This window comes from Ascaphus truei, chromosome 8 (genome assembly GCF_040206685.1).
Source record: "Ascaphus truei isolate aAscTru1 chromosome 8, aAscTru1.hap1, whole genome shotgun sequence".
Classification (NCBI taxonomy): domain Eukaryota; kingdom Metazoa; phylum Chordata; class Amphibia; order Anura; family Ascaphidae; genus Ascaphus; species Ascaphus truei.
Genome location: NC_134490.1, coordinates 19,216 through 40,000, shown reverse-complemented (window position 1 = coordinate 40,000; position 20,785 = coordinate 19,216). Strand labels below are relative to the sequence as shown.

Sequence of the window (20,785 nt, the reverse complement as noted above, 5' to 3'; positions counted from 1 at the left end):
ACCCAGGTGTGTAACAATGGAAGGGAGGTACACCCAGGTGTGTAACAATGGAAGGGAGGTACGCCCAGGTGTGTAACAATGGAAGGGAGGCACACCCAGGTGTGTAACAATGGAAGGGAAGTACACCCAGGTGTGTAACAATGGAAGGGAGGCACACCCAGGTGTGTAACAATGGAAGGGAGGTACATCGAGGTGTGTAACAATGGAAGGGAGGTACACCCAGGTGTGTAACAATGGAAGGGAGGTACACCAAGGTGTGTAACAATGGAAGGGACGTACACCCAGGTGTGTAACAATGGAAGGGACGTACACCCAGGTGTGTAACAATGGAAGGGAGGTACACCAAGGTGTGTAACAATGGAAGGGATGTACATCCAGGTGTGTAACAATGGAAGGGAGGTATGCCCAGGTGTGTAACAATGGAAGGGACGTCCACCCAGGTGTGTAACAATGGAAGGGAGGTACACCAAGGTGTGTAACAATGGAAGGGATGTACATCCAGGTGTGTAACAATGGAAGGGAGGTATGCCCAGGTGTGTAACAATGGAAGGGACGTACACCCAGGTGTGTAACAATGGAAGGGACGTACACCCAGGTGTGTAACAATGGAAGGGACGTACATCCAGGTGTGTAACAATGGAAGGGAGGTATGCCCAGGTGTGTAACAATGGAAGGGACGTACACCCAGGTGTGTAACAATGGAAGGGACGTACACCCAGGTGTGTAACAATGGAAGGGACGTACGCCCAGGTGTGTAACAATGGAAGGGAGGTACATCCAGGTGTGTAACAATGGAAGGGAGGTACATCCAGGTGTGTAACAATGAGAACAAAAACCCGCACATATACAGTACAGAGACACTCAGTACATGGACAGACCAATGAGCAGTGAGATAAGATGTTATAAATCCACGTGCAGATCAAGGAGGAGGCAGATACAGGTACATATATATATATATACAGATACATATATATATACACAGATACAGATACATATATATATATACAGATACAGATATATATACAGTATATATGATGATATATATATATATATATATATATATATATATATATCATCAACCAATGAAAATAAGGAAATGTAAAATTCTTTACTCCCTACCAAAATGATACCCCCTGCAAGTTACCCAACAATGTTCTCCCAATCAACCAATACTTGGGATTTACCAATACTAGGAACTTCTCCCTACCCAGCGAGCAATACGATGTCTCCATGATTCAACCAATACGGACACATCTATAACCCCACCCGTGGGATCCTCCCAGTGAAGCCCCCAATGTGCATGGAGCTGGAGCTGGACGCCACTTACCTGGGCTGCAGACTGGAAGAGAAGGCTGCCCAAGGGGTGAATGAAGTCAGCTGTCACCCAGAGGCCATCACTGGGGTATCTGTGATATATCAGGCAGAGGAACTGCATCGCACTGCTCGAGAGTATTAATACCCCGGGCGTATCTGCACTGGCTGTCTCCTGAAGGTAGAAAGACATCAACATCAATAGCCAAAGCCAAGAAGGGTGGGCCCTGCAGAACAGCGCTCACTGCGTTTGGTAATGTTATGGGGGTGAAGGATACAAAAGCAGCATTATAGGGTTAAGAGCAGGGATAGGAATCTCAGGACAAATACTCCCAAATAATAGGTTTTATTAAGTAAACCTCAGAATTTTTTCAGGTTGAAATTTGCATCCCAAACACTGACCTCTGCCCCCCACACACTGACCTCCCACCCCCCAAACACTGACCTCCTGCCCCCCAAACATGGACCTCTACCCCCCAAACACGGACCTCTGCCCTCCCCAAACACTGACATTCTCTCCCCACTGACCTCCCCCCAAACACTGACCTCTGCCCCCCACTGACCTCCGCCACCAAACACTGACTTCCCCCCAAAAAACTGACCTCTGCCCCCAAAATACTGACCTCCGCCCCCAAACACTGACCTCCCGCCCCCAAACACTCACATTCTCTCCCCACTGACCTCCACCCCCCAAACACTGACCACCTCTCCCCACTGACCTCCCCCCAAACACTGATCTCTGCTCCCCAAACACTGACCTCTGCCCCCCACTGACCTCCACCCCCAAACACTGACCTCCCCACAAAAAACTGACCTATGTCCTTAAAATACTGACCTCCACCACCCAAACACTGCCCTCCTCCCCCCGAACACTGACCTCCCGCCCTCAAAAAACTGACCTCCGCCCCCAAACACTGACCTCCCGCCCCCAAACACTCACATTCTCTCCCCACTGACCTCCACCCCCCAAATACTGACCACCTCCCCCCAAACACTGATCTCTGCTCCCCAAACACTGACCTCTGCCCCCCACTGACCTCCACCCCCAAACACTGACCTCCCCACAAAAAACTGACCTCTGTCCTTAAAATACTGACCTCCACCACCCAAACACTGCCCTTCTCCCCCCAAACACTGACCTCCCACCCCCAACACAGTGACCTTCTCTCCCCACTGCCCTCCTCCCCCCGAACACTGACCTCCCGCCCTCAAAACACTGACCTGCTCTCCCCACTGACCTCCTCTCCCCAAACACTGACCTCCACCACCCAAACACTGACCTCCTGCCCCCAATACACTGACCTGCTCTCCCCACTGACCTCCTCTCCCCACTGCCCTCCTCCCCCCAAACACTGACCTCCACCACACAAACACTGACCTGCTCTCCCCACTGACCTGCTCTCCCCAAACACTGACCTGCTCTCCCCAAACACTGACCTCCCGCCCCCAAAACACTGACCCCCTCCCCCCAAAAACTGACCCCCTCCCCCCAAACACTGACCCGCTCCCCACATCCTGAGCACAGCTCTATTGCTATAACACTTCTCCGATACGATGCGTAACTGGACGCTTGACCACAGGAATACGCGGTGGTTTCCTAACACGCATGTTATGGGCCTAGTGACACACGCACCTGACACAGTGCGGCCTTCACCATGGCCAGCAGCAGGAGAGCTGCCTCGGCGCAGAGTCCGTCCTGCAGGATAAGGTCCGCTCGGTGGTTCTGGTACAAGTCCTGCAGGATGAGGTCCGCTCCGTGGTTCTGGTACAAGTCCCGCAGCTTTCCCTGCACGTCTCCCTGGCAGGAGGCAGACGTCGTGAGCTCACAGGTTCCTCATTCTGACACCAAAGCATCGCGCTGACAAACAGCGCCCGCCGTACTAACCGGTGCCAACCTATACCGTGCCTCGGCAGAAACCTTCCAGCCACTCAAGAGAACTGGCCTGAAGGCGTCTTATGGCATAGCACTGCTTAGTAATATGGCCCTAAATCCTTATTCTTACAGCCTGAGTTAGGATGTTACCTCTAGGAATCGTCAGACGTAGTATGGCTTCTCACCCCGCAATCTCCCCCCGCAATCTCACCCCAAAATTTCCCCCCGCAATCTCACCCCAAAATCTCACCCCGCAATCTCACCCCGCAATCTCACCCCGCAATCTCACCCCGCAATCTCACCCCGCAATCTCACCCCGCAATCTCACCCCGCAATCTCACCCCGCAATCTCACCCCGCAATCTCACCCCGCAATCTCACCCCGCAATCTCACCCCGCAATCTCACCCCGCAATCTCACCCCGCAATCTCACCCCGCAATCTCACCCCGCAATCTCACCCCGCAATCTCACCCCGCAATCTCACCCCGCAATCTCACCCCGCAATCTCACCCCGCAATCTCACCTCAAAATCTCACCTCAAAATCTCATCCCGAAATCAAGACCCCTCTTACTTTCCTAAAGTCCCCTCTCCGACTTCCTGCGCTTTACACGCTGTGCAGAGCTGCCACCGAATTCCTGCGCTGCCACCGACTTCCTGCGCTTTACACGCTGCGCTGCCACCGACTTCCTGCGCTTTACACGCTGCGCTGCCACCGACTTCCTGCGCTTTACACGCTGCGCTGCCACCGAATTTCTGCGCTGCCACCGACTTCCTGCGCTTTACACGCTGCGCTGCCACCGACTTCCTGCGCTTTACACGCTGCGCTGCCACCGAATTTCTGCGCTGCCACCGACTTCCTGCGCTTTACACGCTGCGCTGTCACCGACTTCCTGCGCTTTACACGCTGCACTGCCACCGACTTCCTGCGCTTTACACGCTGCATTGCCACCGAATTCCTGCGCTGCCACCGACTTCCTGCGCTTTACACGCTGCATTGCCACCGAATTCCTGCGCTGCCACCGACTTCCTGCGCTTTACACGCTGCATTGCCACCGAATTCCTGCGCTGCCACCGACTTCCTGCGCTTTACACGCTGCGCTGCCACCGAATTCCTGCGCTGCCACCGACTTCCTGCGCTTTACACGCTGCGCTGCCACCGAATTCCTGCGCTGCCACCGACTTCCTGCGCTTTACACGCTGCGCTGCCACCGACTTCCTGCGCTTTACACGCTGCGCTGTCACCGACTTCCTGCGCTTTACACGCTGCACTGCCACCGACTTCCTGCGCTTTACACGCTGCATTGCCACCGAATTCCTGCGCTGCCACCGACTTCCTGCGCTTTACACGCTGCATTGCCACCGAATTCCTGCGCTGCCACCGACTTCCTGCGCTTTACACGCTGCGCTGCCACCGAATTCCTGCGCTGCCACCGACTTCCTGCGCTTTACACGCTGCGCTGCCACCGACTTCCTGCGCTTTACACGCTGCGCTGCCACCGACTTCCTGCGCTTTACACGCTGCGCTGCCACCGACTTCCTGCGCTTTACACGCTGCGCTGCCACCGACTTCCTGCGCTTTACACGCTGCCACCGACTTCCTGCGCTGCCACCGACTTCCTGCGCTTTACACGCTGCGCTGCCACCGACTTCCTGCGCTTTACACGCTGCGCTGCCACCGACTTCCTGCGCTTTACACGCTGCCACCGACTTCCTGCGCTGCCACCGACTTCCTGCGCTTTACACGCTGCGCTGCCACTGACTTCCTGCGCTTTACACTCTGCGCTGCCACCGAATTTCTGCGCTGCCACCGACTTCCTGCGCTTTACACGCTGCGCTGTCACCGACTTCCTGCGCTTTACACGCTGCACTGCCACCGACTTCCTGCGCTTTACTCGCTGTGCTGCCACCGAATTCCTGCGCTGCCACCGACTTCCTGCGCTTTACACGCTGCGCTGCCACCAACTTCCTGCGCTATACATGCTGCGCTGCCACCCACTTCCTGCGCTTTACACGCACGGTGCATTATTGCCACATTGTCGTGGGATACGGAAGAATAATAACATCTCATTACCGTGGTTGAAATACGATGGAACCACGGCGTGCCACGTACCACCACTACGTTATTTCCACGCCCGGAGCGCCACCCATTTTGCTTTAAACAAGTTTACAATTTCCATTTTCTTTTGAAAGTAAAGGGATTTATTTTGTCCTAACTTCCCGATTCTTACCCCAAACTGCAAAGGCGTCTCACGTCTTCCCACGTGTACAGAGCTCTGCCTCAATGTCTCATCCCCCTCCAGCTGTCTCGGGCCCTCTATCCCTCCCTGCCACGCCCCCGACCTGCCGCGATGCAGAGTGTGACTGAGCTCCTCACCTCAGCGGGGTCCGTGGCCGGCAGAGATCGGAGTAACATCGAGCAAAGCAGCGGGTACATTTGGGGATTCTCAAAATGGTGACGGACGTTTTCCAGGAGGACGGAGAAGGCGGAGAGGGGGGGGAGGCCGCCGGCGGACGCGGCGGGGCTGGCTCTTAGGTTATCTGTAAGGGAGTCAGAGAGGCAGATAAATGGATAACAGGACTGGCACACAAAGGAAAATGAGCTGACGTTGAATTTCTAACCAGAGGCTCAAATTGATCGATTGTTCAGCTGTGAAACCTGAACATTCAGATCAGAAGCCGGGTATCAGCACCGAGTTACTGTGTGTCAGGCGCACGCAACATCGGGGTAACAGCGAGATATAAGGATAGTATAACATTGGGTAACAGGGAGATATAAGGATAGTATTACACTGGGTAGCAGTGAGATATAAGGATAGTATTACATTGGGTAGCAGTGAGATATAAGGATAGTATTACATGGGGTAGCAGGGAGATATAAGGATAGTATTACACTGGGTAGCAGGGAGATATAAGGATAGTATAACATTGGGTAACAGGGAGATATAAGGATAGTATTACACTGGGTAGCAGTGAGATATAAGGATAGTATTACATTGGGTAGCAGTGAGATATAAGGATAGTATTACACTGGGTAGCAGGGAGATATAAGGATAGTATTACATTGGGTAGCAGTGAGATATAAGGATAGTATTACACTGGGTAGCAGGGAGATATAAGGATAGTATTACATTGGGTAACAGGGAGATATAAGGATAGTATTACACTGGGTAGCAGTGAGATATAAGGATAGTATTACACTGGGTAGCAGGGAGATATAAGGATAGTATTACACTGGGTAGCAGTCAGATATAAGGATAGTATTACATTGGGTAGCAGTGAGATATAAGGATAGTATTACACTGGGTAGCAGGAGATATAAGGATAGTATTACAATGGGTAGCAGTGAGATATAAGGATAGTATTACACTGGGTAGCAGTGAGATATAAGGATAGTATTACACTGGGTAGCAGGGAGATATAAGGATAGTATTACACTGGGTAGCAGTCAGATATAAGGATAGTATTACATTGGGTAGCAGTGAGATATAAGGATAGTATTACACTGGGTAGCAGGGAGATATAAGGATAGTATTACAATGGGTAGCAGTGAGATATAAGGATAGTATTACACTGGGTAGCAGTGAGATATAAGGATAGTATTACATTGGGTAGCAGGGAGATATAAGGATAGTATTACATTGGGTAGCAGGGAGATATAAGGATAGTATTACACTGGGTAGCAGGGAGATATAAGGATAGTATTACACTGGGTAGCAGGGAGATATAAGGATAGTATTACACTGGGTAGCAGGGAGATATAAGGATAGTATTACATTGGGTAGCAGTGAGATATAAGGATAGTATTACACTGGGTAGCAGTGAGATATAAGGATAGTATTACACTGGGTAGCAGGGAGATATAAGGATAGTATTACAATGGGTAGCAGTGAGATATAAGGATAGTATTACACTGGGTAGCAGGGAGATATAAGGATAGTATTACATTGGGTAGCAGGGAGATATAAGGATAGTATTACACTGGGTAGCAGGGAGATATAAGGATAGTATTACAATGGGTAGCAGTGAGATATAAGGATAGTATTACACTGGGTAGCAGGGAGATATAAGGATAGTATTACATTGGGTAGCAGTGAGATATAAGGATAGTATTACACTGGGTAGCAGGGAGATATAAGGACAGTATTACATTGGGTAGCAGTGAGATATAAGGATAGTATTACAATGGGTAGCAGGGAGATATAAGGATAGTATTACATTGGGTAGCAGTGAGATATAAGGATAGTATTACATTGGGTAGCAGTGAGATATAAGGATAGTATTACACTGGGTAGCAGTGAGATATAAGGATAGTATTACATTGGGTAGCAGGGAGATATAAGGATAATATTACATTGGGTAGCAGGGAGATATAAGGATAGTATTACACTGGGTAGCAGGGAGATATAAGGATAGTATTACACTGGGTAGCAGGGAGATATAAGGATAGTATTACACTGGGTAGCAGGGAGATATAAGGATAGTATTACATTGGGTAGCAGGGAGATATAAGGATAGTATTACAATGGGTAGCAGTGAGATATAAGGATAGTATTACATTGGGTAGCAGTGAGATATAAGGATAGTATTACACTGGGTAGCAGGGAGATATAAGGATAGTATTACACTGGGTAGCAGGGAGATATAAGGATAGTATTACACTGGGTAGCAGGGAGATATAAGGATAGTATTACATTGGGTAGCAGTGAGATATAAGGATAGTATTACACTGGGTAGCAGGAAGATATAAGGATAGTATTACACTGGGTAGCAGGGAGATATAAGGATAGTATTACAATGGGTAGCAGTGAGATATAAGGATAGTATTACACTGGGTAGCAGGGAGATATAAGGATAGTATTACATTGGGTAGCAGTGAGATATAAGGATAGTATTACACTGGGTAGCAGGGAGATATAAGGATAGTATTACAATGGGTAGCAGTGAGATATAAGGATAGTATTACACTGGGTAGCAGGGAGATATAAGGATAGTATTACATTGGGTAGCAGTGAGATATAAGGATAGTATTACACTGGGTAGCAGGGAGATATAAGGATAGTATTACACTGGGTAGCAGGGAGATATAAGGATAATATTACATTGGGTAGCAGTGAGATATAAGGATAGTATTACAATGGGTAGCAGGGAGATATAAGGATAGTATTACACAGGGTAGCAGGGAGATATAAGGATAGTATTACACTGGGTAGCAGGGAGATATAAGGATAGTATTACACTGGGTAGCAGGGAGATATAAGGATAGTATTACACTGGGTAGCAGTGAGATATAAGGATAGTATTACACTGGGTAGCAGTGAGATATAAGGATAGTATTACACTGGGTAGCAGGGAGATATAAGGATAGTATTACATTGGGTAGCAGGGAGATATAAGGATAGTATTACATTGGGTAGCAGGGAGATATAAGGATATTATTACATTGGGTAGCAGTGAGATATAAGGATAGTATTACATTGGGTAGCAGGGAGATATAAGGATAGTATTACATGGGGTAGCAGGGAGATATAAGGATAGTATTACATTGGGTAGCAGTGAGATATAAGGATAGTATTACATTGGGTAGCAGGGAGATATAAGGATAGTATTACAATGGGTAGCAGGGAGATATAAGGATAGTATTACACTGGGTAGCAGTGAGATATAAGGATAGTATTACATTGGGTAGCAGGGAGATATAAGGATAGTATTACAATGGGTAGCAGGGAGATATAAGGATAGTATTACACTGGGTAGCAGGGAGATATAAGGATAGTATTACATTGGGTAGCAGGGAGATATAAGGATAGTATAACATTGGGTAACAGGGAGATATAAGGATAGTATTACACTGGGTAGCAGTGAGATATAAGGATAGTATTACATTGGGTAGCAGGGAGATATAAGGATAGTATTACAATGGGTAGCAGGGAGATATAAGGATAATATTACATTGGGTAGCAGTGAGATATAAGGATAGTATTACACTGGGTAGCAGGGAGATATAAGGATAGTATTACAATGGGTAGCAGGGAGATATAAGGATAGTATTACACTGGGTAGCAGGGAGATATAAGGATAGTATTACACTGGGTAGCAGGGAGATATAAGGATAGTATTACACAGGGTAACAGGGAGATATAAGGATAGTATTACACTGGGTAACAGGGAGATATAAGGATAGTATTACACTGGGTAGCAGGGAGATATAAGGATAGTATTACATTGGGTAGCAGTGAGATATAAGGATAGTATTACACTGGGTAGCAGTGAGATATAAGGATAGTATTACACTGGGTAGCAGGGAGATATAAGGATAGTATTACACTGGGTAGCAGGGAGATATAAGGATAGTATTACACCGGGTAGCAGGGAGATATAAGGATAGTATTACACCGGGTAACAGGGAGATATAAGGATAGTATTACATTGGGTAGCAGGGAGATATAAGGATAGTATTACACTGGGTAGCAGGGAGATATAAGGATAGTATTACATTGGGTAGCAGGGAGATATAAGGATAGTATTACATTGGGTAGCAGGGAGATATAAGGATAGTATTACATTGGGTAGCAGTGAGATATAAGGATAGTATTACATTGGGTAGCAGTGAGATATAAGGATAGTATTACATTGGGTAGCAGGGAGATATAAGGATAATATTACATTGGGTAGCAGTGAGATATAAGGATAGTATTACATTGGGTAGCAGGGAGATATAAGGATAGTATTACACTGGGTAGCAGGGAGATATAAGCATAGTATTACATTGGGTAGCAGTGAGATATAAGGATAGTATAACATTGGGTAGCAGTGAGATATAAGGATAGTATTACACTGGGTAGCAGTGAGATATAAGGATAGTATTAATTGGGTAGCAGTGAGATATAAGGATAGTATTACACCGGGTAACAGGGAGATATAAGGATAGTATTACATTGGGTAGCAGTGAGATATAAGGATAGTATTACACTGGGTAGCAGTGAGATATAAGGATAGTATTACACTGGGTAGCAGGGAGATATAAGGATAGTATTAATTGGGTAGCAGTGAGATATAAGGATAGTATAACATTGGGTAGCAGTGAGATATAAGGATAGTATTACATTGGGTAGCAGTGAGATATAAGGATAGTATTACACTGGGTAGCCGTGAGATATAAGGATAGTATTACACTGGGTAGCAGTGAGATATAAGGATAGTATTACACTGGGTAGCAGTGAGATATAAGGATAGTATTACATTGGGTAGCAGGGAGATATAAGGATAGTATTACACTGGGTAGCAGTGAGATATAAGGATAGTATTACATTGGGTAGCAGGGAGATATAAGGATAATATTACATTGGGTAGCAGGGAGATATAAGGATAGTATTACACTGGGTAGCAGGGAGATATAAGGATAGTATTACATTGGGTAGCAGGGAGATATAAGGATAGTATTACATTGGGTAGTAGGGAGATATAAGGATAGTATTACATTGGGTAGCAGGGAGATATAAGGATATTATTACATTGGGTAGCAGTGAGATATAAGGATAGTATTACATTGGGTAGCAGGGAGATATAAGGATAGTATTACACTGGGTAGCAGGGAGATATAAGGATAGTATTACATTGGGTAGCAGTGAGATATAAGGATAGTATTACATTGGGTAGCAGGGAGATATAAGGATAGTATTACAATGGGTAGCAGTGAGATATAAGGATAGTATTACACTGGGTAGCAGTGAGATATAAGGATAGTATTACATTGGGTAGCAGGGAGATATAAGGATAGTATTACATTGGGTAGCAGTGAGATATAAGGATAGTATTACACTGGGTAGCAGTGAGATATAAGGATAGTATTACATTGGGTAGCAGGGAGATATAAGGATAGTATTACATTGGGTAACAGGGAGATATAAGGATAGTATTACACTGGGTAGCAGTGAGATATAAGGATAGTATTACATTGGGTAGCAGGGAGATATAAGGATAGTATTACATTGGGTAGCAGTGAGATATAAGGATAGTATTACACTGGTTAACAGGGAGATATAAGGATAGTATTACATTGGGTAGCAGGGAGATATAAGGATAGTATTACACTGGGTAGCAGTGAGATATAAGGATAGTATTACACTGGGTAACAGGGAGATATAAGGATAGTATTACACTGGGTAGCAGGGAGATATAAGGATAGTATTACATTGGGTAACAGGGAGATATAAGGATAGTATTACATTGGGTAGCAGGGAGATATAAGGATAGTATTACATTGGGTAGCAGGGAGATATAAGGATAGTATTACATTGGGTAGCAGGGAGATATAAGGATAGTATTACACTGGGTAGCAGGGAGATATAAGGATAGTATTACATTGGGTAGCAGTGAGATATAAGGATAGTATTACACTGGGTAGCAGGGAGATATAAGGATAGTATTACATGGGGTAGCAGGGAGATATAAGGATAGTATTACATTGGGTAGCAGGGAGATATACTGTAATGACAGTATTAGCAATAATCTGAGGATAGTGAATGGGATGTTACACCACTGACCCATGAGTATATTCAGCTCACACGTGGCGTGTGCCACGCATGCGCCCGGCTTGACCATTGCCTTGAAGCGGGTGAGTAGTCCCCGGACCTGGAGAAGGTGTCCCACTAACGTCACCCCCAGGACAATGCTGGAAGGATGGACAGAGGGCTGGACAAACAGCAGGAACCAGTCCGGCCCAAGCGTCACCAACATCTCCTCCTGCTGCCTGCAAAGCGAACCAGAGGGGAAGACAGGCACTTCGGCAGGTAGCCTACCAATGGAATTGGCTTCCGCAGAAAGTCAGGCTCTTATTTACTACGCAGCGCTGCGCCATACGACACCGCTCAGCTGAGCGAATAAGTGACCGGACGGTCAGGGGTCTCAGCGACTGAAGGGATCTTAGTATATAGGTCCTCATTCCCACTGCATAATACTCTGCCTCGTGCACACTGCATAATACTCTGCCTCGTGCACACTGCATAATACTCTGCCTCGTGCACACACTACATAATACTCTGCCTCGTGCACACACTGCATAATACTCTGCCTCGTGCACACTGCATAAAACTCGGCCTCGTGCACACACTGCATAATACTCTGCCTCGTGCACACACTGCATAATACTCTGCCTCGTGCACACACTGCATAAAACTCGGCCTCGTGCACACACTGCATAATACTCTGCCTCGTGCACACACTGCATAATACTCTGCCTCGTGCACACTGCATAATACTCGGCCTCGTGCACACACTGCATAATACTCGGCCTCGTGCACACACTGCATAATACTCTGCCTCGTGCACACACTGCATAATACTCTGCCTCGTGCAGACACAGCATAATACTCTGCCTCGTGCACACACTGCATAATACTCTGCCTCGTGCACACACTGCATAATACTCTGCCTCGTGCACACACTGCATAATACTCTGCCTCGTGCACACACTGCATAAAACTCGGCCTCGTGCACACACTGCATAATACTCTGCCTCGTGCACACACTGCATAATACTCTGCCTCGTGCACACTGCATAATACTCAGCCTCGTGCACACACTGCATAATACTCGGCCTCGTGCACACACTGCATAATACTCTGCCTCGTGCACACACTGCATAATACTCTGCCTCGTGCAGACACAGCATAATACTCTGCCTCGTGCACACACTGCATAATACTCTGCCTTGTGCACACACTGCATAATACTCTGCCTCGTGCACACTGCATAATACTCTGCCTCGTGCACACACTGCATAATACTCTGCCTCGTGCACACACTGCATAATACTCTGCCTCGTGCACACTGCATAATACTCGGCCTCGTGCACACACTGCATAATACTCTGCCTCGTGCAGACACAGCATAATACTCTGCCTCGTGCACACACTGCATAATACTCTGCCTCGTGCACACTGCATAATACTCGGCCTCGTGCACACACTGCATAATACTCTGCCTCGTGCACTCTGCATAATACTCGGCCTCGTGCGCACACTGCATAATACTCAGCCTCGTGCGCACACTGCATAATACTCTGCTCGTGCACACTGCATAATACTCAGCCTCGTGCACACTGCATAATACTCTGCCTCGTGCACACACTGCATAATACTCTGCTCGTGCACACTGCATAATACTCGGCCTTGTGCACACACTGCATAATACTCGGCCTCGTGCACACACTGCATAATACTCTGCCTCGTGCACACACTGCATAATACTCTGCCTCGTGCACACACTGCATAATACTCTGCCTCGTGCACACACTGCATAATACTCTGCCTCGTGCACACACTGCATAATACTCTGCCTCGTGCACACACTGCATAATACTCTCCTCGTGCACACACTGCATAATACTCTGCCTCGTGCACACACTGCATAATACTCAGCCTCGTGCACACACAGCATAATACTCGGCCTCGTGCACACACTGCATAATACTCTGCCTCGTGCACACTGCATAATACTCGGCCTCGTGCACACACAGCATAATACTCGGCTTCGTGCACACACTGCATAATACTCTGCCTCGTGCACACACTGCATAATACTCTGCCTCGTGCACACACAGCATAATACTCTGCCTCGTGCACACACTGCATAATACTCGGCCTCGTGCACACACTGCATAATACTCGGCCTCGTGCACACACTGCATAATACTCGGCTTCGTGCACACACTGCATAATACTCTGCCTCGTGCACACACTGCATAATACTCTGCCTCGTGCACACACAGCATAATACTCTGCCTCGTGCACACATGCATAATACTCGGCCTCGTGCACACTGCATAATACTCTGCCTCGTGCACACTGCATAATACTCTGCCTCGTGCACACACAGCATAATACTCGGCCTCGTGCACACACAGCATAATACTCGGCCTCGTGCACACACTGCATAATACTCGGCCTCGTGCACACACTGCCTAATACTCGGCCTCGTGCACACACTGCATGCCTGCACACAGCACTCATCCTGAGCCTATCTACTGTATGTCCCGCTCGGACTTACTGCTCGGACAGGCGTGATGTGGGGGGGCTCAGAACGCCACTCAGGACCCCCAGGAGCTGATTCCGAATCCAAACTGTCCGTCCAGAGCCGATGCCGCTATCTGCAGACCCCCGAGGGAGAGATGGGAACAAGGGGGCAGAAGTGAGGCTGAGACACAGGCTGAGCTACGGGGGCTTCTCTGATAAGGGGGTCCTATAATGCAAATCAAACACCTTAAGATTGTAAGTTCTTGGGGACAGGAATTGTATCAATGTTGTACTATAGAACTGCAAGTACTGCTGGCACTATCCGAGTATAGAATAGTATTAGTAAAAAGAAGAAGAATGCTGTGATAAGAACTACAAATAAATCATAATAACAGCTTTATTTATATCGCGCTTTCCTCCCAACGGGACGCAGCGCGTCACAGCGACAAATGGAAAAGGAAGAAAACATATCAGGTTATTAATGAGACCGAACACAAGGAAAGACGCAAGGTGGGCCGGTACTGTGGCTATTAAATGCCGGACAGCTAGTGGGTCAGTAGTTAAATGCCTGGGTAACCAGCGAGGTCCTGAGCCGGTTATTATAGATTCTCAGAGGGGGGCCTCTCGCGCGCAGGGTTTCCAGGTGTCCGGTATTGAACCGGACTGCCCCGGTATTTGGTTACTCTGTCCGGTAAAAAGTGAGAGATCATACCGGACATGTATGTGGCTGGTATTACCCCTCGACATATATGTGTATACGGTATTACCTCTCTGGGCGTGTGTGTGTATACCGGTATTACCTCTCTGGGCGTGAATGTGTATACCGGTATTACCTCTCTGGGCGTGTATGTGTATACAGGTATTACCTCTCTGGGCGTGTATGTGTATACCGGTATTACCTCTCTGGGCGTGTACTGCACCGACACACTTTATTCGAGCAAATACCCGGTATGTACCTGGCAGATACCTGGAATGCGCCGCTCCTCACCTCTGACAAGCCCCGTTGCATTTGCCTTCCCAGCCTGGGTTCATGCCTGGCTGATGGGCGGCTGATTTGTTAAATGATAATGATTAGGATTTAATAGGCTGCAATACTTCGCGTGTCTACCAGATGGCATAAATTCATGAATTGTAATGCAGTATATATATATATACTGTGCAGTATTGCAGCCAGGGGGAATAAAATGCTTCAATCCCTGCCTAGAAAATAACCCAATATACTCGGGCAGAAAACAGTCACAAACCTCAATACACCCGGGTATACCCGAATTCGTGGGACTAGCCGAGCTCGAATAAAGTGTGTCGCCAGTGTATGTGTATACCGGTATTACCTCTCTGGGCGTGTATGTGTATACCGGTATTACCTCTCTGGGCGTGTATGTGTATACCGGTATTACCTCTCTGGACGTGTATGCGTATACCGGTATTACCTCTCTGGGCGTGTATGTGTATACCGGTATTACCTCTCTGGGCGTGTATGTGTATACCGGTATTACCTCTCTGGGCGTGTGTGTGTATACCGGTATTACCTCTCTGGGCGTGTATGTGTATACCGGTATTACCTCTCTGGGCGTGTATGTGTATACCGGTATTACCTCTCTGGGCGTGTATGTGTATACCGGTATTACCTCTCTGGGCGTGTACGTGTATACCGGTATTACCTCTCTGGGAGTGTATGTGTATACCGGTATTACCTCTCTGGGGGTGTATGTGTATACCGGTATTACCTCTCTGGGCGTGTATGTGTATACCGGTATTACCTCTCTGGGCGTGTACGTGTATACCGGTATTACCTCTCTGGGCGTGAATGTGTATACCGGTATTACCTCTCTGGGCGTGTATGTGTATACCGGTATTACCTCTCTGGGCGTGTATGTGTATACCGGTATTACCTCTCTGGGCGTGTATGTGTATACCGCATTACCTCTCTGGGCGTGTATGTGTATACCGGTATTACCTCTCTGGGCATGTATGTGTATACCGGTATTACCTCTCTGGGCGTGAATGTGTATACCGGTATTACCTCTCTGGGCGTGTATGTGTATACCGGTATTACCTCTCTGGGCGTGTATGTGTATACCGGTATTACCTCTCTGGGCGTGTATGTGTATACCGGTATTACCTCTCTGGGCGTGAATGTGTATACCGGTATTAACTCTCTGGGCGTGAATGTGTATACCGGTATTACCTCTCTGGGCGTGTATGTGTATACCGGTATTACCTCTCTGGGCGTGAATGTGTATACCGGTATTACCTCTCTGGGCGAGAACGTGTATACCGGTATTACCTCTCTGGACGTGTATGTGTATACCGGTATTACCTCTCTGGGCGTGAATGTGTATACCGGTATTACCTCTCTGGACGTGTATGTGTATACCGGTAATACCTCTCTGGGCGTGTACGTGTATATCGGTATTACCTCTCTGGGCGTGTACGTGTATAGCGGTATTACCTCTCTGGGCGTGTGTGTATATCGGTATTACCTCTCTGGACGTGTATGTGTATACCGGTGTTACCTCTCTGGGCGTGTACGTGTATACCGGTATTACCTCTCTGGGCGTGTACGTGTATACCGGTATTACCTCTCTGGGCGTGTACGTGTATACCGGTATTACCTCTCTGGGCGTGTACGTGTATACCGGTATTACCTCTCTGGGCGTGTACGTGTATACCGGTATTACCTCTCTGGGCGTGTACGTGTATACCGGTATTACCTCTCTGGGCGTGTACGTGTATACCGGTATTACCTCTCTGGGCGTGTACGTGTATACCGGTATTACCTCTCTGGGCGTGTACGTGTATACCGGTATTACCTCTCTGGGCGTGTACGTGTATACCGGTATTACCTCTCTGGGCGTGTACGTGTATACCGGTATTACCTCTCTGGGCGTGTACGTGTATACCGGTATTACCTCTCTGGGCGTGTATGTGTATACCGGTATTACCTCTAAAGGCGAGTATGTGTATACCGGTATTACCTCTCTGGGCGTGTACGTGTATACCGGTATTAGCTCCCTGGGCGTGTATGTGTATTCCGGTATTACCTCTCTGGGTGTATACGTGTATACCGGTATTACCTCTCTGGGCGTGTACGTGTATACCGGTATTACCTCTCTGGGCGTGTACGTGTATACCGGTATTACCTCTCTGGGCGTGTACGTGTATACCGGTATTACCTCTCTGGGCGTGTACGTGTATACCGGTATTACCTCTCTGGGCGTGTACGTGTATACCGGTATTACCTCTCTGGGCGTGTACGTGTATACCGGTATTACCTCTCTGGGCGTGTACGTGTATACCGGTATTACCTCTCTGGGCGTGTACGTGTATACCGGTATTACCTCTCTGGGCGTGTACGTGTATACCGGTATTACCTCTCTGGGCGTGTACGTGTATACCGGTATTACCTCTCTGGGCGTGTATGTGTATACCGGTATTACCTCTAAAGGCGAGTATGTGTATACCGGTATTACCTCTCTGGGCGTGTACGTGTATACCGGTATTAGCTCCCTGGGCGTGTATGTGTATTCCGGTATTACCTCTCTGGGTGTATACGTGTATACCGGTATTACCTCTCTGGGCGTGTACGTGTATACCGGTATTACCTCTCTGGGCGTGTACGTGTATACCGGTATTACCTCTCTGGGTGTGTGTGTGTATACCGGTATTACCTCTCTGGGCGTGTGTGTGTATACCGGTATTAACTCTCTGGGCGTGTATGTGTATACCGATATTACCTCTCTGGGCGTGTATGTGTATACCGGTATTACCTCTCTGGGCGTGTACGTGTATACCGGTATTAACTCTCTGGGCGTGTACAGCAGCGGCAGCTTTTATTCGAGTAAAAGCCGCCGGCTGCATGCGTCTGGGAAGCGGGTAGCCGCGGCGCGTGGCGGCGCACTGTGACGTCACAGTAACATGCGCGCCCGGCTTCCCCGTCTTCCCCGGCTTCCGCAGGCTTCCCCGACACCCCTGGAGATCAAATTAAGGTAAGCGGGGGTGCGGGGAAGCAGAGGGGCAGAGCAGGAGCCGGGTACGGGGTCGGGAAGGGAGGAAAATTGCGCGCGAAGTGGAGGGGGGGTGCGTGGGGGAAACGCGGCGGCGCGCGGTTGTTACTGGCGGCAGCTGGGGTAGATCCCGGCTTGCCGGCGGCATTCAGTGCAATAAAAGATGTCGCTACTGTATGTGTATACCGATATTACCTCTCTGGGCGTGTACGTGTATACCGGTATTACCTCTCTGGGCGTGTACGTGTATACCGGTATTACCTCTCTGGGTGTGTGTGTGTATACCGGTATTACCTCTCTGGGCGTGTGTGTGTATACCGGTATTACCTCTCTGGGCGTGTATGTGTATACCGGTATTACCTCTCTGGGTGTGTATGTGTATACCGGTATTACCTCTCTGGGCGTGTACGTGTATACCGGTATTACCTCTCTGGGCGTGTACGTGTATACCGGTATTACCTCTCTGGGCGTGTACGTGTATACCGGTATTACCTCTCTGGGCGTGTACGTGTATACCGGTATTACCTCTCTGGGCGTGTACGTGTATACCGGTATTACCTCTCTGGGCGTGTATGTGTATACCGGTATTACCTCTAAAGGCGAGTATGTGTATACCGGTATTACCTCTCTGGGCGTGTACGTGTATACCGGTATTAGCTCCCTGGGCGTGTATGTGTATTCCGGTATTACCTCTCTGGGTGTATACGTGTATACCGGTATTACCTCTCTGGGCGTGTACGTGTATACCGGTATTACCTCTCTGGGCGTGTACGTGTATACCGGTATTACCTCTCTGGGTGTGTGTGTGTATACCGGTATTACCTCTCTGGGCGTGTGTGTGTATACCGGTATTAACTCTCTGGGCGTGTATGTGTATACCGATATTACCTCTCTGGGCGTGTATGTGTATACCGGTATTACCTCTCTGGGCGTGTACGTGTATACCGGTATTAACTCTCTGGGCGTGTATGTGTATACCGATATTACCTCTCTGGGCGTGTACGTGTATACCGGTATTACCTCTCTGGGCGTGTATGTGTATACCGGTGTTACCTCTCTGGGCGTGTATGTGTATACCGGTATTACCTCTCTGGGCGTGTATGTGTATACCGGTATTACCTCTCTGGGCGTGTATGTGTATACCGGTATTACCTCCCTGGGCGTGTATGTGTATACTGGTATTACCTCTCTGGACATGTATGTGTATACTGGTATTACCTCTCTGGGCGTGTATGTGTATACCGGTATTACCTCTCTGGGCGTGTACGTGTATACCGGTATTACCTCTCTGGGTGTGTATGTGTATACCGGTATTACCTCTCTGGGCGTGTATGTGTATACCGGTATTACCTCTCTGGGCGTGTACGTGTATACCGGTATTACCTCTCTGGGCGTGTATGTGTATACCGGTATTACCTCTCTGGGCGTGTACGTGTATACCGGTATTACCTCTCTGGGTGTGTATGTGTATACAGTACCGGTATTACCTCTCTGGGCGTGTATGTGTATACCGGTATTACCTCTCTGGGCGTGTATGTGTATACCGGTATTACCTCTCTGGGCGTGTATGTGTATACCGGTATTACCTCTCTGGGCGTGTATGTGTATACCGGTATTACCTCTCTGGGCGTGTATGTGTATACCGGTATTACCTCTCTGGGTGTGTATGTGTATATCGGTATTACCTCTCTGGGCGTGTATGTGTATATCGGTATTACCTCTCTGGGCGTGTACGTGTATACCGGTATTACCTCTCTGGGCGTGTATGTGTATACCGGTATTACCTCTCTGGGCGTGTATGTGTATACCGGTATTACCTCTCTGGGCGTGTATGTGTATACCGGTATTACCTCTCTGGGCGTGTATGTGTATATCGGTATTACCTCTCTGGGCGTGTATGTGTATTCCGGTATTACCTCTCTGGGCGTGTATGTGTATATCGGTATTACCTCTCTGGGCGTGTGTGTGTATACCGGTATTACCTCTCTGGGCGTGTATGTGTATACCGGTATTACCTCTCTGGGCGTGTATGTGTATACCGGTATTACCTCTCTGGGCGTGAGTGTGTATACCGGTATTACCTCTCTGGGCGTGTGTGTGTATACCGGTATTACCTCTCTGGGCGTGTATGTGTATACCGGTATTACCTCTCTGGGCGTGTATGTGTATACCGGTATTACCTCTCTGGGCGTGTATGTGTATACCGGTATTACCTCTCTGGGCGTGTATGTGTATACCGGTATTACCTCTCTGGGCGTGTATGTGTATACCGGTATTACCTCTCTGGGTGTGTATGTGTATACCGGTATTACCTCTCTGGGCGTGTACGTGTATACCGGTATTACCTCTCTGGGCGTGTATGTGTATACCGGTATTACCTCTCTGGGCGTGTATGTGTATACCGTTATTACCTCTCTGGGCGTGTATGTGTATATCGGTATTACCTCTCTGGGCGTGTACGTGTATACCGGTATTACCTCTCTGGGCGTGTATGTGTATACCGGTATTACCTCTCTGGGCGTGTATGTGTATACCGGTAGGGAACTAGAAGCCCCTCAGGTAGCCGGGACCCTGGGCATGT

At 48.2% G+C, this 20,785-nt stretch overlaps 1 protein-coding gene across 1 annotated transcript in view; it reads right to left on the bottom strand.

Moving 5' to 3' along the window:
• LOC142501008 (WD repeat- and FYVE domain-containing protein 4-like) overlaps positions 1-20,785 on the bottom strand; it is a gene marked incomplete at its 5' end in the record, with an annotated part of 138,053 nt that overhangs the window by 99,778 nt on the left and 17,490 nt on the right. Inside the window, 5 exons of the mRNA XM_075610248.1 lie at positions 1,328-1,486; positions 2,945-3,109; positions 5,560-5,723; positions 11,729-11,934; positions 14,232-14,331. Coding sequence (XP_075466363.1) covers positions 1,328-1,486; positions 2,945-3,109; positions 5,560-5,723; positions 11,729-11,934; positions 14,232-14,331 — 794 coding nt within the window. The remainder of the gene's footprint in view (positions 1-1,327; positions 1,487-2,944; positions 3,110-5,559; positions 5,724-11,728; positions 11,935-14,231; positions 14,332-20,785) is intronic.